At 46.1% G+C, this 27,324-nt stretch overlaps 2 protein-coding genes across 2 annotated transcripts; both read left to right on the forward strand.

Moving 5' to 3' along the window:
* Nucleotides 1-762: 762 nt before the first annotated feature.
* On the forward strand, nucleotides 763-7,123 carry LOC306779329 (cytochrome P450 2A10-like; the record flags this gene model as incomplete). Its single annotated transcript, XM_079271198.1, has 9 exons — nucleotides 763-933; nucleotides 1,097-1,259; nucleotides 1,371-1,520; nucleotides 2,848-3,008; nucleotides 3,089-3,265; nucleotides 3,524-3,665; nucleotides 3,737-3,924; nucleotides 6,606-6,747; nucleotides 6,942-7,123. The coding sequence occupies 9 exons, from the start codon at nucleotides 763-765 to the stop codon at nucleotides 7,121-7,123; spliced, it is 1,476 nt and encodes a 491-aa protein (XP_079127324.1).
* Nucleotides 7,124-20,803: 13,680 nt separating this feature from the next.
* On the forward strand, nucleotides 20,804-25,589 carry LOC306779742 (cytochrome P450 2A10-like; the record flags this gene model as incomplete). The annotated part of the gene is made up of 9 exons (XM_079271736.1): nucleotides 20,804-20,974; nucleotides 21,116-21,278; nucleotides 21,390-21,539; nucleotides 22,837-22,997; nucleotides 23,078-23,254; nucleotides 23,513-23,654; nucleotides 23,726-23,913; nucleotides 25,067-25,208; nucleotides 25,403-25,589. The coding sequence occupies 9 exons, from the start codon at nucleotides 20,804-20,806 to the stop codon at nucleotides 25,582-25,584; spliced, it is 1,476 nt and encodes a 491-aa protein (XP_079127862.1). The 3' UTR covers nucleotides 25,585-25,589.
* Nucleotides 25,590-27,324: the final 1,735 nt, after the last annotated feature.

Below are 27,324 nucleotides of genomic sequence, written 5' to 3' on the forward strand. Positions count from 1 at the left end.
ACGGCGCCCGTGTAGAAATCCCAGTTTGCAGTTTGCAAGCATCTCCTTTTATTCATAATTTGGGCTGTCTATTCTGCCCCCTCCTCTCCAACACATGATCTCATTCCCCCACCCACTTGTGGGCGTTTGGTTATGGACATGTCCAGGCAAGTCCAGACAAGTTCAGACTTATCCTATATTATGCCTCTATGACTCATCTCTTGCAACAGTCTTTTCCTAACCACACCCAAAAACATTTGTTCCTAACTTCACTCTTTTTGCTAACTCATCCTGACAAAACACTTTTCCTACATCTCGGCTCCGGTCACACAGAACATTTGTTAATTAGTTTTTACAGTTGTTAAATCACTCTATGCATTAAACATTTGTTACATATTGATTAAACATTTTGTTATATAATGATCATGAACCTTATCTTTTGATTACACTTTTACTATTGATTTCTGAGTATATGCTTTATGCTTTTTATATCCTGACCTTCCCCTGATCGTGTATGCATGTTTTCGAGGCAGCTCTGTGGGCTCAACTCTTCTTCTTCTCACCGTATAATTCAAGTCAGATGTTTGTTTGATTCTCTCTGGCTCCAAGTCAATAAAAATAAATAAGCAGGGTGAAGGTTCACTAAAGCACACAGAGTCACGTGACTCTGCGTGACTCACCCCTGCCAACTCCCTGTTAAAATAAACAAGCATTCAGAAAGAAGAGTATAAGAGGGATCTGCCGACCAGCAAAGAGTCGAGAAGACGAGGCGAAAAAAGCGTCATGGACCTTTCTGCAACAGTGATCCTGGCGGGGCTAATCTTAGCTCTGCTGTGGTCGTTTAGTGTCAGAAACAGCAGGAAGTACCGCTTGCCCCCAGGACCCTTTGCACTTCCTCTCATAGGAAACCTGCCGCAACTGGACAAAAATGTCCCTTTTAAAAGCATTGTCAAGGTAAGAATTTCCTGCAACATTTACATTGATTTGATGTTGTGTAATACCTTATCCCGTAATCTGAGATGTCATTACTTTGGTCACCCATGCTGAATTGAACTTGTTCACTTTTGCACAAAAATAGTTTTACGTTTATGACCCAAAAAATCCTGTCTCCTTGTAGTTAAGTGAAACCTACGGTCCTGTGATGACCCTCTACCTGGGCTGGCAGCGGGTGGTTTTTCTGGTGGGATATGACGCGGTGAAGGAGGCTCTGGTGGACCAGGCAGACGACTTCACAGGCAGAGCGCCACTGCCGTTTCTGATCAAAGTGACCAAGGGCTACGGTAAGTTCGAGACACTTCAAATCTGTCGTCTCTGTCGAGGGATCGGTGGTTTTTCTCCACTGCTTTCCGTGCACGCATGTCTCTGGTGACACATTTACTTTTTTTGTTCAGGTTTGGGGGTCAGCAACGGGGAGCGCTGGCGCCAACTGCGACGTTTCACACTGTCGACCCTGAGAGACTTTGGGATGGGACGCAAGGGGATGGAGGAGTGGATCCAGGAGGAGAGCACACACCTGAGGGCCCGCATAGAGTCATTCAAAGGTGTGTTTGCAGCTGTTGTTTTGAGAGCATACGTGTCACACAGGGTTGATGTGAAACGGGATTATTGCACTTATTTGTAAATGTAGTCAATTGAAGCAATGCATTCCTCAGAATGAACTGTAGTTCGTCCTTTGCCTCTAACTACGTCACCGGGTGCAGAAAAAACAGCTGCAAACTCAGCTTTCTTGATCAATATAGCACAAACGGAAGAATTGCTTGAATTGGCATAACACTGATTGCACATGCACAGAAATGGTGGCAGATTTTCCCTTTAAGTTTACTTTGTGCTGCCCTGGATCACAGCTTCAGTCCCAAAGAGTTTCTGACGCCCATGTTAAAGGACAGTAAAAGAAATGTGACCAAAACTGATTTTATACTCATTAACTGAGATACACTGAGAACAAGAGAAAAACCCTGATCAATCACAACGCCTTATGCATGTCTGCACATGACATACAGGTCTGAATACTGGCCGTCAGATGGAGCCTGAAGGAAACACACAGAGCCGACCGAAAGAATAATGCATGAAATTGGTCAACAACTGAAGAGAGAGTGTGTACTGCCATGCTTTGTCGGATTGCTCGGTGTGTTTATCTCTCTTGCTTCAGCTGCGCACTCTTTCATCCTTATCTCTGTCTGACGGCGGTTTGTGCAAAGTAAACACAGAATGTGTTACGTAACCCACTAAACCAGTGCAACTTCACTGACAGCTTGAAGATTCCAACGAGAGCATTTAAAACTGCATTTAACGGCGCTATGTACGAGATTGACAGCATTTGTGATTGCCTCTCAATGGCTCTCAACATGGCGACAGCCGAGCCGGCGGCTGACAGTGCAAACTATGGCAAAAGTGTTTGCAGAGCTAGAAGTGTTTGGGTGCTACGCTTCCTCGACCGACGCCGTTGGACGAAGCAGCGTTTTCAGTTGTAATTGAGATGATGATGATGAGATGAGACGAAATGCAATTGAAGCGTCTAACCAGAAGTGCAAAAAGAAGCAGTAAGGTGCAGTGCAATTGCTGCTGCACGCTCACATGCACTGACATGCAACTTTGTGCCGTGTGCAGAGGGCCTGTGCTTTCAAGCTCAATGCTTCAGGCAGTTCAAAAACGCTGACATGGCAGAACCCAAGTTGAAAAAATAAATAAATGATCATTTAAAGATGCAAACTTTTCTCCCTGGTCACTGTTGACAGGTGGTTGTTAAAACGTCCAAAGTGAGCTGCACAACCCCAGCTAAGAAAAACATTTACATGCCAGTGGAAACGTCTTCTCAGTGGATTTCCCTTTAATAGATGAGTCCATTTAGGTTTTCCTCTTCTCCTCCAGGCAAGCCCTTTGACCCCACGTTCCTGATGAGCCGCACCGTGTCCAATGTGATCTGCTGCCTGGTGTTTGGCGAACGCTTCGGGTACGAGGACAAGAAGTTCCTGAACCTCCTCAGCATCATATCTGATGTTTTAAAGTTCCTGAACAGCCCTGTCGGTCAGGTAAGCAGCCGATAGTCCATTATTTTAAAGTCTGGTTTTCACATGATCTTCGATATACACGTTTTTTTATCATCCCACAGTTGTACAACATCTTTCCCTGGCTCATGGAGCGTCTGCCCGGCCCCCAGCACACTTGTTTTGCCAAAGCTGAGAAGTTGAGAGAGTTCATCGAGATGAAGATCCAAGAGCACAAAGAGACACTGGACTCCAGGTCCCCGAGGGACTTTATTGACTGCTTTCTCCTCCGAATCAATCAGGTGGGAAATCTTGTTTCGTTCTCGGAACACGAGCCCATAACGTTCATCCTGCACTTTCATCTTAAAACTCCTGTAAAATAACTTTTAACAAATGGCTGCTAAGAATGGATCTAACTTCTGGAATAAAACTGTATGATTGTTCAAATGATCCAATTCTAACAAAGCATATGTCCAAGTGGGCTTCTGCCACCTGTTGCTTAAAATGTCTTTTTAAACTGTTGCACATCTAATGGCACTTTTAACACTTTGTTCTCTCAGGAAAAGGACAATCCCAAGACCGAGTTCCACTATGAAAACCTGGTCTCTACAGTGCTCAACCTCTTCATAGCAGGAACGGAAACCACCAGCTCCACCATCAGATATGGCCTCAGTGTGCTGATCAAATACCCAGACATACAGGGTAGGTCCCCGAATGGAGGACGCAGTCATCTTACCTTACCTGTTCTACATCCAATGTTTTTTTTTGTACAGAGAAAATGCAGAAGGAGATTGACACTGTGATTGGACAAGGCTGTGCTCCCAGCATGGAGAACAGGAAGTCCCTCCCCTTCACATATGCAGTTGTCCATGAGGTGCAGCGCTTTCTGGACCTTATCCCCTTCAGCCTCCCTCACTACGCACTCCAGGACATCTCTTTTCGGGGTTACACAATTCGCAAGGTATTGGCGATCCTGAGATATAATATTCATTAGAGAGGGGTAAACAGGGCATTATTACACTAACATCATGTCTTGTCTTCCTACTCTCTTTATATTTGTTACCTTTGGGACAGATTATAAAAAGTTATAATGTTGCGTATCATTTGTATGCAGATGATATTCAACGCCGCCTTTCCTTCAAACCCAGTGAGGCTTTCAGGTTATCTCCTAGACCAGGGGTGCCCACACTTTTTCGGCTTGCGAGCTACTTTTAAAATGACGAAGTCAAAATGATCTACCTACATTAAAAATGCTGAATATCTATTTATATATATATATATATATATATATATATATATAGGCAAGGCAAGTTTATTTGTATAGCACATTTCAACAAGGTAATTCAAAGTGCTTCACATAAAACCATTAAAAGCATCAAAACATAAGGTGAAAAAGGAGATTTAAAAACAATTAAGAACATTCATTGCATTAAACATTTTTTTTTTAAACAGTGTAAGAAATAAAATACAGTAGTAAAATGCAGAAATGCAGGAAATTGATTAATATATGAATTGAATGTGGTTCAATTAAAGGCAGCAGCAAACAGAAAGGTCTTCAATCTTGATTTAAATGAGCTGAGGGTCTCAGCAGACCTGCAGCTTTCTGGGACTTTGTTCCAGATATGTGGAGCAGAAAAACTGAACGCTGCTTCTCCATGTTTAGTTCTGACTCTGGGAACAGAAAGTAGACCGGTCCCAGACGACCTGAGGGGTCGGGATGGTTCATAAGGTAGCAGCAGATCAGAGATGTATTTTGGCCCTAAACCATTCAGTGCTTTGTAAACCAACAGCAGGATTTTAAAGTCAATTATTTGTATGACATACTGAGTATACTTTATATTTACAATATATGTTGGCGTACCTTGCATAACTGCATGAACCCTTATGGCACAATACAATGCTGTACATTTTTGGTCATGACCTTACTCTGATGACTTGCACTGAATGGCATTGGCCAGAGTTGCATAGTCCGGACAGTAGTTGCTGGTGTCCGCCTCAAGCAGACTTCAAATGTTCATCAGTCATGGTGGAACGGTGTTTGGTCTTAATGTTCTTCATGTGGGAAAAGGCTGACTCACATAAATGAGTAGAGCTGAATAATGCAGTCAAGAAGGTATCACATGTCCTCATGTTTGGGTAATTTTCCTCTCTGAGGAAACTGTCCATGAGCCCTGGACTTCAGCTGAATGTCAGCTTGCAGTGTCAGAATCTCATCCTCCACTCCAGACGAGTTCAGGTGAAACAGCGTTGACATTTTTGATGCGAGTGAATCAACCTCAATATCTTCCCCAAATGTGCAGCACATAAGTGTAGCAACTGGCTCGAGTAAAGCAAAGTCTGGAAAGCGTTTGTCAAACTCTGACAGACACTTGTCAACCTGCTCTGTGTAGCGCGCGCTGTCGAGTTACGCACACGCCTTCCGCTGAGTCTCCAGTTCTGACGCCAGGTTTTGAAAGTTTCCCAAATCATGGCGCTGCAGCTTTAGATTCTTTAGTAGAAATAAATTGGAAGGCTAACTAATTAGCTCGCCGGAGTTTTGCGGTTGACCGCGCATACGTGGTGACCCATGTGTTAGAAAATCAAGTGGCAAATGCCATGAGGAAATCAAATTTTTTTTGAATGGCATGCGATCTACCCGCACTACCTCCGCGATCGACCGGTCGATCGCGATCGACGTATTGGGCACCCCTGTCCTAGACTGTCTCAATGCTATTAAAAGACAGGATGGCAGAAAATAGTTTACAACTCAATGCTAATAAGACGGAGGTTCTGGTTGTTGCACCAGATGAAGGTGTTTCAGGGCATTGGTCCGCTCTCCTCTGCTGCCCCCGTTAACCTGCGTAATCTATGGGTAATATGTAACCAGTCCATGTCGTTTGACCCCTATGTGAAGCAGCTGTAGATCTTGTTTTTTCCACCAAAGAAATAATTAGTAAACTGAGAGCTGTAATACCAACAGCTGAACTAGACATGATCATACATTCCTTTCTCTCTTCTCGCATTGATTATTGATGTAACGCACAATCCAGAATGCTGCGGCCAGATTACTCATTGGCACAAATAGACGGTCTCACATCTATCACATACCCCGTACTCAGATCTCTTCACTGTAGTGTACAGGATCCACTTTCGAATGCTCACTCTCACTTACAGAGCACTGCACGGTCAGACTCCTGCATATGTGGCTGAACCAGCTCACCCTTATTTACCAGCCCACGCTCTCAGGTCAAACGTGCAATTTTCTGTCACCTTTGGTGACCGAACTTTTGAGGCAGTAGCACTAAATCTATGGAATGCTCGTCTTGCACCAACGGGTTTGCTGATTCTGTGAATATGTTTAAAAATCAGCTCAATACATACCTGTGTTGACTGGCGTTTGCGTAAAATTCATGCTCCAGGTCTGCTTTTAATCTATACGTTTTTATTGTGTATTTCACTGTTTTTTGTGATTTCTCAAATACGTTTCATGTGTTCATGTTTTAACTGTTCTTGTAAATTAGTGGCCCTTGTATGTTCACATTGTGTTATTTATGTTGTCTATCTTTGAAATATCGCTCCCGTTAAGCACTTTGTGACTTTTGTCTGTGAAAAGCGGCATATAAATAAAGTTGACTGACTTACTTTTTTACTTTGTCTCAATAGGACACAATAATCATTCCCTTGTTGCACTCTGTGCTGAAAGAGGACAATAAATGGGCGACTCCCCAGTCCTTCAACCCCCAGCACTTCCTGGACCAGAATGACAACTTCAAGAAAAGTCCTGCATCCCTGCCTTTCGCTGCAGGTAAAACACGGTCTTCAGCGAATAAATCATGAACAACCGTGTATGGCTCTGTGCTTTACGTTAAGAGTTTTGTTTGCGAGGGCGGTTTGCAATGTATCGGATACATTTTGTATTAAATATCGTGCTCATTGCCCCTTCACTTTCACGAGCAGTAATATATTTCTAATACTGTTTGTGATTGTGTCCCTTCACAGGGAAGAGAGCCTGTGTTGGAGAGTCTCTGGCTCGTATGGAGATTTTCATCTTCCTGGTGTCGATGCTGCAGAATTTCACCTTTTCCTGCGCCGGAGGCCCCGACAGTATAAACCTCGTTGCAGAGTACAGCAGCTTTGCCAATCTGCCTCGCACGTACCAGATTATCGCCACGCCACGGTGAGACGAGGTGCTCATCCCTGGGCCGTCGATCATCGCTTGAAGCACCCTGAGTCCCTCGTACTCAGGGTGCTATAGGTTGCTTTATTGTTTGCTGTACAGGTGATGTTTGCTGTAGCAAGCAGGCCCGTCAGCATTATTATGAATCCCCTTGTCTTTTGCTTGGGTTGTCTTTAATGTATTGGTAATCAACTCTTTGTTCCTGTGTTACTTGTGATCACGCTTTCTACTGCTTTTAAAATGTATTGCTACATTACTACTATAAAATTACATACATACAAATATATATACATACAAATGGTACTGAATCACTTCCTGCTGTAAAAGAACCAACGAGGTAATTTACTCACTTATGTCTTGAAGACATCGAATGTATCGTCTCTGTTTAAAACTTTGTAAAAACTCTGCCTTTTACACAAAATCCTTAGAAATTTGAACATTGGACAAAGCTTGGTTCAAAATTCTTGTCTCATTTTGTTAACATATTAGAGTCAAAGATTTTTACAGAGGGAATCTTGGATATCTCTTTTTATCACGCAATAAATCAGAGAATACCACCATAAAAAAATCCTTTTTACCATGTTTTTAAGAATAATGTGTTGTAAATCAGGCCAAGACTCATACATGAACAAACCCTCTGTAAAAACCTTCAGAATAGGAATGAACCTGCAAGGTTTGGTGTATGTAATTTAGAGAAACCAGCCTTTAAAGATATGTTTTGTAAAATGCATATTTTGATGTCACGACAGGTGAATAGGATAAAAAAAACATAACCAACAAATATCACGATGAAACTTTGATATGAGGTCTCTGTCCTGTAACTCTGAGGTTTGCCATGTACCCAGCCGGTAAATGCTGAGTTCAGTGGTCTTTAGACTCCTGTTAAGGCCACAACTTCTGGACACAGGGAGAAATCCCCCCCCCCCCCCCCCCCCTTGCAGCCATGCTGTCTCAATCGCCTCCAAAACACAACAGCAGGTTAAAGTAAAAATCAAATGGATTTATTATCCAAGAAGCATAAAAACAGATACAAACAGTTACAAACCGAATCACACAATTATTAACAAAACAAACATATATATATAAAATCAAATGTGAGATCCAATCCGAGCCACCCAGAAGGCTGGTCTGCCTCCTCGGTGGCCAGCAGAAGATCTGAAATTCCCCCGTGCTTCAAACCCTTTGTCCCCTCAAAGTTGCATTCCTCAGCTCATCGATCAGCTCACTGATTGGCTGAAGTCCAACAAGCCCCACCTGGGCCTATGCCCCATTGTCCTAAACTTCACACCTCTCCCTGCCACTTTCACACCACCCCCACTCCAGCACATTCCTCAAACCCCATCTCACAGACACTGAATGCATGAAATAAAACTTAAAACCCTCACAATTCCCCCTTTACTCACTCTTCAGAGTGAGTACATGAAACAGTTGTATCCATCAATGCATCATCCACTCATAACTGGTTGCCCTGTATATTAAAAGCATTTATAACAGTTATCGTGTGGCATTGCTAAAGTAAGTACAAGCTGTTGAGGGAAAAGGATTATTCTTTACACATAGGTGTCATCATGATGTGTAAGCAGAATAGGTATTACAAATTACATGCTAAAATCAGCAGACAACACATTGTGCCTCTAAGGTCACATAGTTCTGGGTGTTTCTTCGTCGTCCAATGGTGGGGAATTTGCTTTTCACTCATGTAAGTGTGTATCTCTGTCAAAAAGTTCAGGTGAGTCTGTGAGTGCAGTGACTGTGCAGGGAGCTCGTTCTCGTGTGGGTGGTGAAGAGAACTGTCCATGACACTGCTCAGCTTGCCAGTGCCTTTGTCCTTTCCGGTTGGGGGTTGTGGAGTGGTTTGGGGGAAGGGGGGTTAATGAAGCCGCTGTCTCAGTGGGTGTAACCAGCTCTGCTGCCAGGATCATCGGTGTTTTTTAAGTCAGTGAATTGAGTCTGACTTGCTGCCAGTCAGACATGTCCTTTCACACCATTCCTGGTCCTCGTACCAGAACACATGTGCAATCTCCACCTTTTACAACTCAGATTGTGTGGGAGACAGAGAAACAGAGACAGCAGTATATTTTGTCCAACAAACTCATTATACATTTCACTTCTCTCTCTTCTCTAAGCACACTCCAAGTTGATCACATTTTAATTGGCAAAAACTACCTTTTTCAAGGAACCCCAATTTAGTCCACCCTTATATTTGCCTCTGGTCTAACAGGCCATCTATTTTTTCGCTGTATTCTCCATATCACATTGCGGGACTCTAACCCGGCCTCTCTGAGGTCTTATTTAGCGTGGGACTCCAACCCGGCCTCCCTGAGGTCTTATTTAGCGTATCACATTGCGGGACTCTAACCCGGCCTCTCTGAGGTCTTATTTAGCGTATCACATTGCGGGACTCTAACCCGGCCTCTCTGAGGTCTTATTTATCACATTGCGGGACTCTAACCCGGCCTCCCTGAGGTCTTATTTAGCGTATCACATTGCGGGACTCCAACCCGGCCTCCCTGAGGTCTTATTTAGCGTATCACATTGCGGGACTCTAACCCGGCCTCTCTGAGGTCTTATTTAGCGTGGGACTCCAACCCGGCCTCCCTGAGGTCTTATTTAGCGTATCACATTGCGGGACTCTAACCCGGCCTCTCTGAGGTCTTATTTATCACAAATGTCAGGAGAATGCACTTTTCCAGCTACAGGTTACTCTGCGGTCTTTCTCTGTGCCCAGATGCGGCCCTAAGGGTCTATGCGGTCCGTGAACACTTTCGGCTAAGATTACCAAAACAGATTTTTATTAAAATGGCTCTGCTCACCTTTTATTCGTGTACACTCCGAAAGTATCCGCGGTCCCACATCCCCGTCTTAGAGTTCGTCAAGTCCCATCTGGGGTGCCAAATTTGTTAAGGCCACAACTTCTGGACACAGGGAGAAATCCCCCCCCCCCCCCCCCTTGCAGCCATGCTGTCTCAATCGCCTCCAAAACACAACAGCAGGTTAAAGTAAAAATCAAATGGATTTATTATCCAAGAAGCATAAAAACAGATACAAACAGTTACAAACCGAATCACACAATTATTAACAAAACAAACATATATATATAAAATCAAATGTGAGATCCAATCCGAGCCACCCAGAAGGCTGGTCTGCCTCCTCGGTGGCCAGCAGAAGATCTGAAATTCCCCCGTGCTTCAAACCCTTTGTCCCCTCAAAGTTGCATTCCTCAGCTCATCGATCAGCTCACTGATTGGCTGAAGTCCAACAAGCCCCACCTGGGCCTATGCCCCATTGTCCTAAACTTCACACCTCTCCCTGCCACTTTCACACCACCCCCACTCCAGCACATTCCTCAAACCCCATCTCACAGACACTGAATGCATGAAATAAAACTTAAAACCCTCACACTCCCACTGCACAGAGCGGTTTCAGTTTGTGCCAAAGCAAAAAAAACAAAAAAACAGGAATTATTATTATTTTTGGAATGAGTGTTTCCTGGGCTCTTGCCAAGAAATATTTTGAGGTTGACATTTAAGACGGTGCCTTGTTGAACTTAATCTATACTTGCCTGCTCACATCATGTTTCTACATATTCTGTCAACATGTCCAGTGCTTCTATTGTAGCGTCATGATATTATTCCAAAATGATGAACACCTTTGTCACCTTCTCAAGATTCTCCGTTAATAATCTCAAATGTTTTAGCTTCAACCGAGGGTTAAAGCTTTTACTAAATGTTAAAAAAAAAAAGTATACCAAAGATTTTATGTCACAATGGTGTTTCTCTTTTGCTGGACGCCGTCAGAATACACAGTGCACATAAAGATTAGTATTCAACAGTGAACGGCCTCTCCGACAGTTCTCACTGTGTTGACACATCTTGACATCTTCCAAACTGCGTCTTCTGGTGTTGATTTAAAGAGTTGATTTCGGCCTTTTCTTTGTTAGGTTTTCTCACTTTTTGCTGGGTTGCTTTTGCGGGAAAAAAATGATGAATTGCATTATAAAAACGTAAAAATAACGAATCGATAAACAACAAATACTGAATGTTTCGTCCACATCGGTCATCTGGTGACCGACCGCAGCGTCAGCCTCTCGGTGTGTTGATGCATGTTCTAGTGTATCTCTGGCTTGTGTCAGAGCAGCAGTGGGATGGTCCATGTCATAAGTGGGGGGTCGTTGTCAAACACTGAGGCTCCGATAACTATCATGGCAGGTTTTATTAAACGTTGATAAGACCAGCATGCAAGACGCTGCATGACCGGGCTGGTGGTCCAGATCATATTCTCACCCAGCCAAAGATCAACATATTCGTCTTGCAAATAATCAGCATAGTTAGGACCCCACCGCAACTTCAGCATTGTGCCTTTCACGGGGATGAACGCGGTATTCAGGATCCAGGGGGACAGGTCAGGACAACAGAGGACCGGCTGCATCATCCATGGACATGTCCACCGGACCATGGCTCTGTCATACTGGAGATCCCATCCCGTGCGAAAAGTTGTGTGTAAATCCACGTTCCCTGGAACAGTCAGGTCCGGGGAGCGCTTATATTCGCCATTGCTGCAGAAATAAGCGCCGGATCCACAGAATCCTTTTCGGTATGCAAAATCTCTTAGGGGTCTGTCCAAATAGACTCTTTCGTTCGGCAATTGCAGATATGGCCTTTTTTGTGCTCGGAGAGTCCGAGAGACTCTTTTAAATTTCCGCCCTTCTTTATTTGTTTGGGTTGGCAGCGACATGTCGACAATCAAGTTCCGTTTTTTTAGCAACTATGCTTCTTAAGCGCTGCTACTGCGAGTCTTTCCACCCCGCTGCAGTTTGCGGAATGACTTCCGTGCCCAAGCGGTTAAACCCCTTGCATCTGCACGTGGGTTTGGAGGAGGCACCGCCTCATCCGCTCTGGTCAGCTCCACCCCAACAGAGTACACACCGTCGAATGGGACCATCACGGTTCTCAGCGTCACCATGACGCGCATTGTGCGGGCCTCCCATGTAGGCGTTGCCGCTCTGGCCGCCCAAGAGCCCGGTAGTTGCATAACACCGTCTCTCCGCCACCCCTCTGGGGTGACTGTGAAAATCTTACTCTTTTCCTTGGTCCTGGCCCCGGTGTGGTGGAAAGCGTCCAGATCCGTGATGGTATACCGGAGATTCGTGCCTCGAGCACCAGCCTCTGTTGGCACCGGGGCAAGCTCACGTATTGGCACATCTGGATCACAATACACATCTTCGATTAACAGGCGCCAGGTTGTAAGTTCCCAGGGCCCCAGCCACCCCTCTCGCGTTGCCATTTCTAAGCGGCAATCGGGTAAGTTTGCTGCGGTGGCTGCGTACCCTGGGGCATCAGGGCTGCGAAAGACCCTGAAGGCCGCTGGGATCTGTACGGAAGCCAGGGGCGGGTATGTAACTTCGGCCTGAGCTGAGCTGTATGGCCAGTTCCGTTGCACCAACTCCCTCCAAGATCCCCTGGGGCCAGCAATCCGGTTTCCACCTTCTTCTTGTGGGTCTCCGTCGAGTGGGCTCATAGAGGGTGCCGAGGGTTCCCCAGTCTCCTCGTTGTGAGATGTATCAACAGGAGCGGCAGCACCTTCACCTTCCCATGAGGCGGGTGCCAGGGTTTGTATTGGCTGAAGAAACTTTCTCACCTGCCATCCCTCGGCTGTTCCAGCTTGCACCATCAGTCCATTTTGCTGGAGTACGGAGCAAGACGCACAGAGGTGCAGCCTGTGTCCATCCCATTGGCAGACACAGTCCTTAAGGTTCAGCTTCGTCCCACGTAGATCCCACTGGATGACGAAGAGCAACCTTGGTGACATCTCTATACGACATAAACCGCATATATATGCATCCAAAACCTTCACTGGTTTGTGGGTCATACGGTTAAATTCTTTTCTTCTTCCTGTGACCCGGAGTGGTTTCTTGTTTCCGGGTCCCTGCCATGTGAGGTCAAGGGTGGTCGGCAGCAGGCAGACCACACAATCGTTCTTGATTTCTCTCCATGTCAATACTTCTTTCTCTTCTGAGAGAAATCCTTTCTTTGCATATTCTAACTTCTTCAGGGCTCTTCCTGCCCAGAGCCCCGTAGTACTCCTTCTCATGTTAACCACCCCTTTGACATTGGCCACTCTGACAAAGGGTGGTAAAGCTTGTATGTTAGTGGCCATTCTTGAGTTCCTGGTTTTCTCCTAGTACGGAACTGGCTTCAGCTGCCCTACTCCTTGGATTCTTTTCTTCTTGAGTTGAACAGTATTACTGTCCAATATCTTGACAACTATGTCTGATTTATCGTACTTGGCTTTGACTGCAGAGTTAGAAGCACCGACCTGAGCCTTGATCCAGACGCACTGTCCTACTCGAAGTGGCACCTTTTGCTCAAGCTTGGGCTCTTTATCTTCTGAGCCCCGCCCCACTTCCTGTGATGTGAAGGGGCGGCGCATCAGCTCCTCCGCAGGGGAGGGCCTGTCACTTCGGTAGCGGTCGTTCAGGGCCTTGGCGATGTCCAGGGTCTTAGTGCTCCATTCTCTCGGGTTGGCATTTTTCCCAATCCAACTTTTCACCAAGCCAATGGTCCTTTCCACCACCCCGTTGGCCTGGGGGGTGTATGGGGGAGAGTAGATCCTCATTACCCCATGCTGTTGGCACCACTGGTCCACTTTTGCGTTGCGAAAATGCGTTCCGTTGTCAGTCCTGAGCTCTTTAGGCAACCCTAAGTAGCCACAGACTTGGTCCAGCATGCTAACAACACTGTTGCCATTAGCTTTCCTTACTGCTTTTGTGGTTACATACCCTGACATGGAGTCCACTAGCACCAACAGGTACTTTTCTCCACTTTTACCCGGTACCCCTAAGGGTCCTGCCACATCCATGCAGATAGAACCCCAGGGTACGGTACTTTTAATGGTGAGTCCTCCCACCCTTTGTCCTCTCCTTCCTGCGTTGTATCGACCACACAACTCACAGTCTTTAAGGATTCTGCGGACTTCTTTTTCAGGAATCCAGAGTCGCTGCTTTTCCAGTTCCCTTCGCGTTGGAACGGTGCCTGCATGTCCAAGTGCTCCATGCACTGCTTGCACCACCTCCTTCACATTCTCTTCTGGGACTACCCGTCCTTTGAGCAAATCTTCCCACTTCTCGATCCCAACAAAGACAATTTGTCTCATCTGGACGAAACGATCCACTTCTTCGTTTCCTTGCCAATGAGTTCCTGCTCGCATGTGGGCCCTCTGGTGCACCACTTCGAGCTCCATTGTTAGCCGCAATTCGGCTATTTTTCTCCATAGGTTTTCGTGAGCTACTTTCTTGTTTTTAGCACTCTCAAAACCATTTTCTTCCCATATGGACAGGTCTTCGTTAAGGGCCTGAGCACAGTAATAACTATCAGTTATGACTCTAGCTCTTTTCACCCTTCTTCGCTCCAACTCGAGCAAACCTTCCAGTATCGCTGTCACCTCCCCGGTCTGGGCACTGCTGGGGACTTGGCCTCGTTGTCTGGAGCGCTCCTTCTCATTGTGTTTGAGAATGAAGCCCCAGTAGGCTTTCTCGTCCTGTCCTTTTCGCGAGCCGTCGGTGTATAGAGTCCACTCTAACGGTTCGGATGGCGTCTCGTCCTGAGTCGTCTTTTTCTTACTCACGGGTTGTGCAGGGCCGATTTCGAGGTCTGGGTCCAGCAGGATGTCTTCCCAACGTCCCCACCACGCGTTCGTCGCCTTCGTGCTCTCTACCGTGGCTTTTCTTAGGAACCGATGGACCTGGCTTTGCGTGAGGACCCTGATGCCCTGTCCTTGAGCAAGGTCTTTCAGGGTGCTCCAATACCTTGCCAGAACTGCCAACTCCTTTTCTTCTGCTGGATATTTCTTTTCCACGGAGGACAGGGTGTAGCTCCACAAAGTGACTATTCCCCCGCCTTCGTTGCACACTTTTACCACTGCGTCGTCGTCGTTGCAACTGACCTCTGCCACCAGCTTCGTTGTAAGGCTTCGTGGCTCCAGCCGCAAAGCTTCTTTAATGGCTGTCCGCAGGTTTTCCAAACTGTTTTGATCCGTTGTGGTCCATTCCCACTTCTTGTGGGCGTCTTCTGGCTTTTCTTTTCTTAGTTTTACATACAGTGGTCTTGCATACTTCTGGTAGCCAGGGACATGGTCCCTAACGTAGTTGCAGAGTCCCAGCACCTTCTGTAGTTCGTTCAGCGAGGTTGGCGGGTCGATCTGCTCCACTTTTTCCCGGAATCCGTCCGAGAGTCCCAGGTCGTTCGAGACCTGGAACCCCAGGTAGTTCACTTGGAATCGTCCAAATTGGCATTTTTTCAGATTCAATTTTAAGCCTGCCGCTGTTAGTCGTTCTGTGACTTTTCTCAATTTTTGCAGATGTTCTTCTTCGGTGTCATCTGCAATGAATACATCATCGATGTAGATTGTTGTCTCTAGGCCGTCAAGTATGTCCATTACGGCCGACTGGAAAACATTCGGAGAGTTTTTGTAGCCTTGCGGTAGCCGTTCCCAGATGTACGCTTTACCTTTGTGGGTGAACGCTGTCTTGCCTTGGGAGGCTTTGGCTAGCCTCAACGAGAAAAATCCGTTTGCCAGATCTATGCAGGATTTGTACCTCTTTAGTCTTAGTGTTTTCAGCGTCCCTTGGGGGTTGATCAGGCTGGCTCGGTTGGCGACAGTCCTGCGGTTGAGGGCCTTGAAGTTGATAACAGGTCTCCATCCTCCTCCCGATGACTCAGGCTTTTTGACTGCCTGTATTGGGCTGTTTGTGATGGGATTTGGCTCCTCGCGCACCACTCCTAGTTCGCTGAGCTCCGTGACTATCAGGTCCATTTCTGCAACTGCCCCTGGATTCAGGGGGTATTGGCGGACAGGCGGGTGTACACCCCCTTCTATGGTGTGGGTGTATTTCGCACCCATGTCTCCACAGTCATTTTTGAATCTAGCCACTCCGGCTTTGGAAAGTATGTCTTCTAGCGTTTCTTTTCCCTCCGGGGAAAGGTCGCTGTCTTCGATTTGTTGCTTGGTCACTTCTGGAATGTTCACTGGTTTGTACCACTCCGGTGATAACGATCCCATTTGGATTAGTTTTGCCCCGAGGATTCTGAGTCGCTGTTGTATTGGGGTTCGATTTCCTGGGCTGCTATGCAGCTCTTTTAGGTCTGTTATTGTCATTAAATTGTAGGGTCCTAGAGCCCATACAACTCCTTTCCAGACGCCAAACGGAATCTTTTTGATGGTTCCGTCGGCTAGTTGAACAGTCAGGTGTCCTTTTGTTTCAAGGCATTTGCGGGTCATCGACACTTCGGCACCAGTATCTACCTGATAGGGGATTCCATCCACGTCGGTGTATATGTCGTCCCCCACCCAATAGGCATGATCCACTGTGACCCGCGCCCGCTTAGCCATTACTTTCTCTGCCCTTCGCTCCCAGCTTCCATGCGGGAGACACGAAGGGCCTGTTTCTGCTCGGTCGTCAGCTTGTTGTAATCCTCGGAAGAGAGATCTTGTTGGCTGGTGGGGGCCGTGGCCCCTCCTGTTGTTGATCCGGCGGGGTCCTGTGGTAAACGCCCTGCCTCTGGAATCCTTCTTGCCTCTGAGCACCCTGCTCCCTTTGGTTGCCTTGCGGACCCCTCTGGGCTCCTGGCTCTCGCTGATAGCCTTGGTAGCCTTGTGGACTCCTCTGGAATCCGGGCTCACGCTGGTAGCCTTGGTAGCCTTGTGGACCCCTCTGGAATCCTCCTGTCTGCCTTCTTGGTGTCTGTGAGGGGCCAGGTCCCTCGGTGGGCCTCGCGTTGTCATACGAGGGCCTGGGAGCCGGCGGCTTCGGTTGGTTTCCTTTCTCTCTTTTCTCTTCCAAGTGTTTTTTCTTCAAATCCCACTTTCTTACCGTTTCTTGGATTTGTTCTGTGGTACTTTTGTTGATGTTTAGGGTCACGAAATCGATGTCATTCATTAGGCCCTTTGTCAGCTTCCTAAGGGCTTGCACACTTCTTTCTGGCGGAATCGCCTGTCGCAAGGCGTACCACGCCTGGGTGAGAGTTTGCCCTTTTTCTAAGCTTTTTCTTGCCTTGTCGATGTGTGACTCCTCGTCTTCGCAGTCTTCCAGCACTAATCTTCGGTAGTGCTGTTCCGCGGTTTCTTCGGGACCCATCGGTTGGTCCGTCACATGGGCCAGCCACAATCTTTTCGCCTCATCGTTTGTGGAGCTGGCTTTTACCATAAGCCATTTCTGCATCAGATATTCTTGCACTGATTCTTTTGGGTCTCGGTTGGCCACCATCGCCTTGATCTTTTTGAACTCACCAAAGCTCTGGGTAGAAGCCTGCATCTTTGTTATGCAGTCATTTTCTTCAGCGGTGGTGAGGCAGCTGCTTCGTGCGAGGCCCTGCCCTTGAGTTGGCGTTTCGTCTTCGCTGTCCGAGATGTCTTGCCTCAGCGCTTTTTCTTCCTCCGTTGCCAGCTTATAGGCTGCTTTCTTCAGGCGTCGCAACATGACGTCGTACACGATCGTCACAAAGCCCGTGCGAAAGTTACCCGTCAGCTCCGTGGCTTTTGCGAGGGAGCCGTAGGTCGGGGTCATCAGAAAATTCGCCCATTCTCCTTTTGTTGCGTAGACCATTGTTCCTTTCATTCCCTCGAGGTCGTGCATCCATATTTCTGGAACATCATAACCTGTCTGACCGACCTCTGGAGCATAGGCTTTTCTTCCGTCTTTGGTGGTCATGGGCCATGGGTCATGCTCTTCTGGGCTCGGGGAGCGAACGTGTCTTGTCTTAGCCTGAGCTTTCTTGGACCGCCCCTGCACTGGGTCCTTGTACTCCTGCAGGACCTTTCTTACTGCAGCGGGAGTCCCGGATCCCATGGAAAGCGGGAGCAGTTGGTACTCAGCACCTGAGTCTTCTCTCCCTTCTTCCCCGTTCTCGCTGCTGTCCTCGTCTCCCTCTTTTTCGGACCCCGTGGATTCCTCTGACTGGGAGCCCACGGAGACCTCGGTCCCGTGGGTGCTGATCTGATCTTCGCTGGTAGCCTCGTTGTAACATGGTTGTTCGGCTATGTATGCCGCTATTGCTTCTTGCTCTTTTTTATTTTCTTGGTAGCGGGAGGTGGCTTTTACTTTCTGCTCTATAGTTAGCCACCCCGCTCCCATGTCTGTGGCCAGCATCTTCACGACCGAGTCGTATTCTTTTGACGGGCTAATTATGGTGACTATTTTTCCTTTAATGACTCTCAGTACCACGAGCCACCAACGTAGCCACTCTGCCACTTTCTTTTTGCCTTTGGGGGGTCCTTCACACCCTACTACTGACGCCACCATTCCTGACTTAAGGGTGAGGGGAGCAAGATAACCCCCCTCCCTTTTGCAAAATTCTTCTACTTTTTCTCCCACCTTCTCCTTATCTGCTTCTTCATGCAGCTCGATTAGGTGTTGTCGGACAGAATCGTCCCAGGTGGCCCATCCTTTTCCATTCAGGATGATCTGATGTGGGACGTAGCCTCTGCCTCCTGTATCCGGTGTCGGTTCTCCCGATGCCGCTCCTCGTGGTCCAGCGTCGCCTGGCTGCTGGTCCTCGCTGCCGTCTGCTGCCTGGTCCGGGGTCGATGGCGCTGGCACGTCCTGCTGAGCCGTCGTCGTCGTCTGCGGGCTGCCTTCGTCGCCATCGGGTCCGCCGGTCGGTGATTCCATCTTGGACTTTGTCTTTGTCTTTGTTGTCTCGAGTCGCCTTCCTCCCAAAGCCTCTCGTCGCGCGGTGAGGAAGGGATGGGATCAGGCTCTGGTCCCTCTACAGGTCGGGTGAGTCTGGTCGATGCTCCCCGTCGCCTGCGGCTTCTCCTGTGTTGGCTTGTAAATACCACACACAGCTTCGATTCGTGGATGTCTCGCAATCGGACTTCTTCGAGGCTTGGGCAGCTTAACTTTCTACCCCAACGCCTCACCTCAGGTATTTTCGTACACGAACGACAGCCTCTCTTTGCTGCCGGGGTTCTTCTCTTGGACTCAACGTACTCCTTTTCCGTCGAGCCCCACGTTATGGGCGCCACGTGTTAGATCCTGGGGTACATCTGGCCCGATACGGGGCTACTTACTGACTCAGCTCTCTATTAAAAGATTGTCGAGCTGGTGTTCTTGCGAGGGAACTCGCCTGGCTCCGCTAACTGCTGTTACTCCCGACGTCTACCCTGCTTCCTCCGGTCTGAGCGCACTCGGCCGAGAGACCAGTCCTGGCCCCGGGCGCTCCCACCAGTCACGTCGGTTATGGCAGCTTCCCTCTTCTGGATCCGTGCTCTTGGTAAATGCCAGGTTAGGTTTTAACGGCTAGGATTACTTCTTTCTAAAACCGTAAGGGATTGTTAAGTGGATTCGGTCTCTAGGATAACCTTACAGAACTCAGTTGTTGGACATACAATGGATTTAACCTTTTACTGCCACGAGAAACTTTTTACTACTTGAGCAAATGAATGCACTTGAGAAATTTACTTTAAATGCAGATTAGATATTTATTGCAGGTTATATTTAGTTAGTTAGCAAGGGTTAAGCTACAGCTCACATAAAACGTTACTACACTTGATTCGTTACTTTAATTTTCTTCTTCGATTATACTCATTCGTTTTAGATGCCGAGACGGTTCGGTGGAGCCGGATTTTCAATGGTGCGTTGAAAAGGTGCTTTTGGAGTTGTTAGGAGCGAGGGTCCGGCCGGACCCTCGGACTCCTCCTGCTCTGCAGCAGAGTCCGTTCAACAGTCCTCAAAACTCAGTACAAAGTCTTTCTCGGGCTGCTGCGTCTTCTCCGTTGTCCAGTTGTTAAGAGTCGAGCAGTGGGGAGAGGAAAACCTCCGTCTTTAAATCTTATTGTCCACGAACAGCGGTCTTCTTTCCGTGAACAGAGACGAAGTCCTCAATACACCAGTTGCGATCGTCCGTATCTCCTCCTCAGCGCACTTGGACGGCGCCCGTGTAGAAATCCCAGTTTGCAGTTTGCAAGCATCTCCTTTTATTCATAATTTGGGCTGTCTATTCTGCCCCCTCCTCTCCAACACATGATCTCATTCCCCCACCCACTTGTGGGCGTTTGGTTATGGACATGTCCAGGCAAGTCCAGACAAGTTCAGACTTATCCTATATTATGCCTCTATGACTCATCTCTTGCAACAGTCTTTTCCTAACCACACCCAAAAACATCTGTTCCTAACTTCACTCTTTTTGCTAACTCATCCTGACAAAACACTTCCTACATCTCGGCTCCGGTCACACAGAACATTTGTTAATCAGTTTTTACAGTTGTTAAATCACTCTATGCATTAAACATTTGTTACATATTGATTAAACATTTTGTTATATAATGATCATGAACCTTATCTTTTGTTTACACTTTAACTATTGATTTCTGAGTATATGCTTTATGCTTTTTATATCCTGACCTTCCCCTGATCGTGTATGCATGTTTTCGAGGCAGCTCTGTGGGCTCAACTCTTCTTCTTCTCACCGTATAATTCAAGTCAGATGTTTGTTTGATTCTCTCTGGCTCCAAGTCAATAAAAATAAATAAGCAGGGTGAAGGTTCACTAAAGCACACAGAGTCACGTGACTCTGCGTGACTCACCCCTGCCAACTCCCTGTTAAAATAAACAAGCATTCAGAAAGAAGAGTATAAGAGGGATCTGCCGACCAGCAAAGAGTCGAGAAGACGAGGCGAAAAAAGCGTCATGGACCTTTCTGCAACAGTGATCCTGGCGGGGCTAATCTTAGCTCTGCTGTGGTCGTTTAGTGTCAGAAACAGCAGGAAGTACCGCTTGCCCCCAGGACCCTTTGCACTTCCTCTCATAGGAAACCTGCCGCAACTGGACAAAAATGTCCCTTTTAAAAGCATTGTCAAGGTAAGAATTTCCTGCAACATTTACATTGATTTGATGTTGTGTAATATACCTTATCCCGTAATCTGAGATGTCATTACTTTGGTCACCCATGCTGAATTGAACTTGTTCACTTTTGCACAAAAAAATCCTCTCTCCTTGTAGTTAAGTGAAACCTACGGTCCTGTGATGACCCTCTACCTGGGCTGGCAGCGGGTGGTTTTTCTGGTGGGATATGACGCGGTGAAGGAGGCTCTGGTGGACCAGGCAGACGACTTCACGGGCAGAGCGCCACTGCCGTTTCTGATCAAAGTGACCAAGGGCTACGGTAAGTTCGAGACACTTCAAATCTGTCGTCTCTGTCGAGGGATCGGTGGTTTTTCTCCACTGCTTTCCGTCCACGCATGTCTCTGGTGACACATTTACTTTTTTTGTTCAGGTTTGGGGGACAGCAACGGGGAGCGCTGGCGCCAACTGCGACGTTTCACACTGTCGACCCTGAGAGACTTTGGGATGGGACGCAAGGGGATGGAGGAGTGGATCCAGGAGGAGAGCACACACCTGAGGGCCCGCATAGAGTCATTCAAAGGTGTGTTTGCAGCTGTTGTTTTGAGAGCATACGTGTCACACAGGGTTGATGTGAAACGGGATTATTGCACTTATTTGTAAATGTAGTCAATTGAAGCAATGCATTCCTCAGAATGAACTGTAGTTCGTCCTTTGCCTCTAACTACGTCACCGGGTGCAGAAAAAACAGCTGCAAACTCAACTTTCTTGATCAATATAGCACAAACGGAAGAATTGCTTGAATTGGCATAACGCTGATTGCACATGCACAGAAATGGTGGCAGATTTTCCCTTTAAGTTTACTTTGTGCTGCCCTGGATCACAGCTTCAGTCCCAAAGAGTTTCTGACGCCCATGTTAAAGGACAGTAAAAGAAATGTGACCAAAACTGATTTTATACTTGTTAACTGAGATACACTGAGAACAAGAGAAAAACCCTGATCAATCACAACGCCTTATGCATGTCTGCACATGACATACAGGTCTGAATACTGGCCGTCAGATGGAGCCTGAAGGAAACACACAGAGCCGACCGAAAGAATAATGCATGAAATTGGTCAACAACTGAAGAGAGAGTGTGTACTGCCATGCTTTGTCGGATTGCTCGGTGTGTTTATCTCTCTTGCTTCAGCTGCGCACTCTTTCATCCTTATCTCTGTCTGACGGCGGTTTGTGCAAAGTAAACACAGAATGTGTTACGTAACCCACTAAACCAGTGCAACTTCACTGACAGCTTGAAGATTCCAACGAGAGCATTTAAAACTGCATTTAACGGCGCTATGTACGAGATTGACAGCATTTGTGATTGCCTCTCAATGGCTCTCAACATGGCGACTTCTAGCTCTGTTTGCAGAGCTAGAAGTGTTTGGGTGCTACGCTTCCTCGACCGACGCCGTTGGACGAAGCAGCGTTTTCAGTTGTAATTGAGATGATGATGATGAGATGAGACGAAATGCAATTGTAGCATCTAACCAGAAGTGCAAAAAGAAGCAGTAAGGTGCAGTGCAATTGCTGCTGCATGCTCACATGCACTGACATGCAACTTTGTGCCGTGTGCAGAGGGCCTGTGCTTTCAAGCTCAATGCTTCAGGCAGTTCAAAAACGCTGACATGGCAGAACCCAAGTTGAAAAAATAAATAAATGATCATTTAAAGATGCAAACTTTTCTCCCTGGTCACTGTTGACAGGTGGTTGTTAAAACGTCCAAAGTGAGCTGCACAACCCCAGCTAAGAAAAACATTTACATGCCAGTGGAAACGTCTTCTCAGTGGATTTCCCTTTAATAGATGAGTCCATTTAGGTTTTCCTCTTCTCCTCCAGGCAAGCCCTTTGACCCCACGTTCCTGATGAGCCGCACCGTGTCCAATGTGATCTGCTGCCTGGTGTTTGGCGAACGCTTCGGGTACGAGGACAAGAAGTTCCTGAACCTCCTCAGCATCATATCTGATGTTTTAAAGTTCCTGAACAGCCCTGTCGGTCAGGTAAGCAGCCGATAGTCCATTATTTTAAAGTCTGGTTTTCACATGATCTTCGATATACACGTTTTTTTATCATCCCACAGTTGTACAACATCTTTCCCTGGCTCATGGAGCGTCTGCCCGGCCCCCAGCACACTTGTTTTGCCAAAGCTGAGAAGTTGAGAGAGTTCATCGAGATGAAGATCCAAGAGCACAAAGAGACACTGGACTCCAGGTCCCCAAGGGACTTTATTGACTGCTTTCTCCTCCGAATCAATCAGGTGGGAAATCTTGTTTCGTTCTCGGAACACGAGCCCATAACGTTCATCCTGCACTTTCATCTTAAAACTCCTGTAAAATAACTTTTAACAAATGGCTGCTAAGAATGGATCTAACTTCTGGAATAAAACTGTATGATTGTTCAAATGATCCAATTCTAACAAAGCATATGTCCAAGTGGGCTTCTGCCACCTGTTGCTTAAAATGTCTTTTTAAACTGTTGCACATCTAATGGCACTTTTAACACTTTGTTCTCTCAGGAAAAGGACAATCCCAAGACCGAGTTCCACTATGAAAACCTGGTCTCTACAGTGCTCAACCTCTTCATGGCAGGAACGGAAACCACCAGCTCCACCATCAGATATGGCCTCAGTGTGCTGATCAAATACCCAGACATACAGGGTAGGTCCCCGAATGGAGGACGCAGTCATCTTGCCTTACCTGTTCTACATCCAATGTTTTTTTTTGTACAGAGAAAATGCAGAAGGAGATTGACACTGTGATTGGACAAGGCTGTGCTCCCAGCATGGAGAACAGGAAGTCCCTCCCCTTCACATATGCAGTTGTCCATGAGGTGCAGCGCTTTCTGGACCTTATCCCCTTCAGCCTCCCTCACTACGCACTCCAGGACATCTCTTTTCGGGGTTACACAATTCGCAAGGTATTGGTGATCCTGAGATATAATATTCATTAGAGAGGGGTAAACAGGGCATTATTACACTAACATCATGTCTTGTCTTCCTACTCTCTTTATATTTGTTACCTTTGGGACAGATTATAAAAAGTTATAATGTTGCGTATCATTTGTATGCGGATGATATTCAACGCCGCCTTTCCTTCAAACCCAGTGAGGCTTTCAGGTTATCTCCTAGACTGTCTCAATGCTATTAAAAGACAGGATGGCAGAAAATAGTTTACAACTCAATGCTAATAAGACGGAGGTTCTGGTTGTTGCACCAGATGAAGTTGTTTCAGGGCATTGGTCCGCTCTCCTCTGCTGCCCCCTTTAACCTGCGTAATCTATGGGTAATATGTAACCAGTCCATGTCGTTTGACCCCTATGTGAAGCAGCTGTAGATCTTGTTTTTTCCACCAAAGAAATAATTAGTAAACTGAGAGCTGTAATACCAACAGCCGAACTAGACATGATCATACATTCCTTTCTCTCTTCTCGCATTGATTATTGTAACGCACAATCCAGAATGCTGCGGCCAGATTACTCATTGGCACAAATAGACGGTCTCACATCTATCACATACCCCGTACTCAGATCTCTTCACTGTAGTGTACAGGATCCACTTTCGAATGCTCACTCTCACTTACAGAGCACTGCACGGTCAGACTCCTGCATATGTGGCTGAACCAGCTCACCCTTATTTACCAGCCCACGCTCTCAGGTCAAACGTGCAATTTTCTGTCACCTTTGGTGACCGAACTTTTGAGGCAGTAGCACTAAATCTATGGAATGCTCGTCTTGCACCAACGGGTTTGCTGATTCTGTGAATATGTTTAAAAATCAGCTCAATACATACCTGTGTTGACTGGCGTTTGCGTAAAATTCATGCTCCAGGTCTGCTTTTAATCTATACGTTTTTATTGTGTATTTCACTGTTTTTTGTGATTTCTCAAATACGTTTCATGTGTTCATGTTTTAACTGTTCTTGTAAATTAGTGGCCCTTGTATGTTCACATTGTGTTATTTATGTTGTCTATCTTTGAAATATCGCTCCCGTTAAGCACTTTGTGACTTTTGTCTGTGAAAAGCGGCATATAAATAAAGTTGACTGACTTACTTTTTTACTTTGTCTCAATAGGACACAATAATCATTCCCTTGTTGCACTCTGTGCTGAAAGAGGACAATAAATGGGCGACTCCCCAGTCCTTCAACCCCCAGCACTTCCTGGACCAGAATGACAACTTCAAGAAAAGTCCTGCATCCCTGCCTTTCGCTGCAGGTAAAACACGGTCTTCAGCGAATAAATCATGAACAACCGTGTATGGCTCTGTGCTTTACGTTAAGAGTTTTGTTTGCGAGGGCGGTTTGCAATGTATCGGATACATTTTGTATTAAATATCGTGCTCATTGCCCCTTCACTTTCACGAGCAGTAATATATTTCTAATACTGTTTGTGATTGTGTCCCTTCACAGGGAAGAGAGCCTGTGTTGGAGAGTCTCTGGCTCGTATGGAGATTTTCATCTTCCTGGTGTCGATGCTGCAGAATTTCACCTTTTCCTGCGCCGGAGGCCCCGACAGTATAAACCTCGTTGCAGAGTACAGCAGCTTTGCCAATCTGCCTCGCACGTACCAGATTATCGCCACGCCACGGTGAGACGAGGTGCTCATCCCTGGGCCGTCGATCATCGCTTGAAGCACCCTGAGTCCCCCGTACTCAGGGTGCTATAGGTTGCTTTATTGTTTGCTGTACAGGTGATGTTTGCTGTAGCAAGCAGGCCCGTCAGCATTATTATGAATCCCCTTGTCTTTTGCTTGGGTTGTCTTTAATGTACTGTAATCAACTCTTTGTTCCTGTGTTACTTGTGATCACGCTTTCTACTGCTATTAAAATGTATTGCTACATTACTACTATAAAAGTACATACCTACAAATATATATACATACAAATGGTACTGAATCACTTCCTGCTGTAAAAGAACCAACGAGGTAATTTACTCACTTATGTCTTGAAGACATCGAATGTATCGTCTCTGTTTAAAACTTTGTAAAAACTCTGCCTTTTACACAAAATCCTTAGAAATTTGAACATTGGACAAAGCTTGGTTCAAAATTCTTGTCTCATTTTGTTGACATATTAGAGTCAAAGATTTTTACAGAGGGAATCTTGGATATCTCTTTTTATCACGCAATAAATCAGAATACCACCATAAAAAAAATCCTTTTTACCATGTTTCTAAGAATAATGTGTTGTAAATCAGGCCAAGACTCATACATGAACAAACCCTCTGTAAAAACCTTCAGAATAGGAATGAACCTGCAAGGTTTGGTGTATGTAATTTAGAGAAACCAGCCTTTAAAGATATGTTTTGTAAAATGCATATTTTGATGTCACGACAGGTGAATAGGATAAAAAAAAACATAACCAACAAATATCACGATGAAACTTTGATATGAGGTCTCTGTCCTGTAACTCTGAGGTTTGCCATGTACCCAGCCGGTAAATGCTGAGTTCAGTGGTCTTTAGACTCCCACTGCACAGAGCGGTTTCAGTTTGTGCCAAAGCAAAAAAAACAAAAAAACAGGAATTATTATTATTTTTGGAATGAGAGTTTCCTGGGCTCTTGCCAAGAAATATTTTGAGGTTGACATTTAAGACGGTGCCTTGTTGAACTTAATCTATACTTGCCTGCTCACATCATGTTTCTACATATTCTGTCAACATGTCCAGTGCTTCTATTGTAGCGTCATGATATTATTCCAAAATGATGAACACCTTTGTCACCTTCTCAAGATTCTCTGTTAATAATCTCAAATGTTTTAGCTTCAACCGAGGGTTAAAGCTTTTACTAAATGTTAAAAAAAAAAATGTATACCAAAGATTTTATGTCACAATGGTGTTTCTCTTTTGCTAGACGCCGTCAGAATACACAGTGCACATAAAGATTAGTAATAATCTGAAATGATCCCAATGAGCAGATTGCTCAGAGATGCACTCAACTCGCACCACATTGCTGCAGGAAAGTCCACTTTGCACTCTGTTCCTCGGACATGTGGCACATTTTGCCACAAGAGGGCACTTGTTCAACAGTGAACGGCCTCTCCGACAGTTCTCACTGTGTTGACACATCTTGACATCTTCCAAACAGCGTCTTCTGGTGTTGATTTAAAGAGTTGATTTCGGCCTTTTCTTTGTTAGGTTTTCTCACTTTTTGCTGGGTTGCTTTTGCGGGAAAAAAATGATGAATTGCATTATAAAAACGTAAAAATAACGAATCGATAAACAACAAATACTGAATGTTTCGTCCACATCGGTCATCTGGTGACCGACCGCGGCGTCAGCCTCTCGGTGTGTTGATGCATGTTCTAGTGTATCTCTGGCTTGTGTCAGAGCAGC

The sequence above is a fragment of the Melanostigma gelatinosum genome, assembly GCF_949748355.1.
Source record: "Melanostigma gelatinosum genome assembly, chromosome: 7".
NCBI classification, from domain to species: domain Eukaryota; kingdom Metazoa; phylum Chordata; class Actinopteri; order Perciformes; family Zoarcidae; genus Melanostigma; species Melanostigma gelatinosum.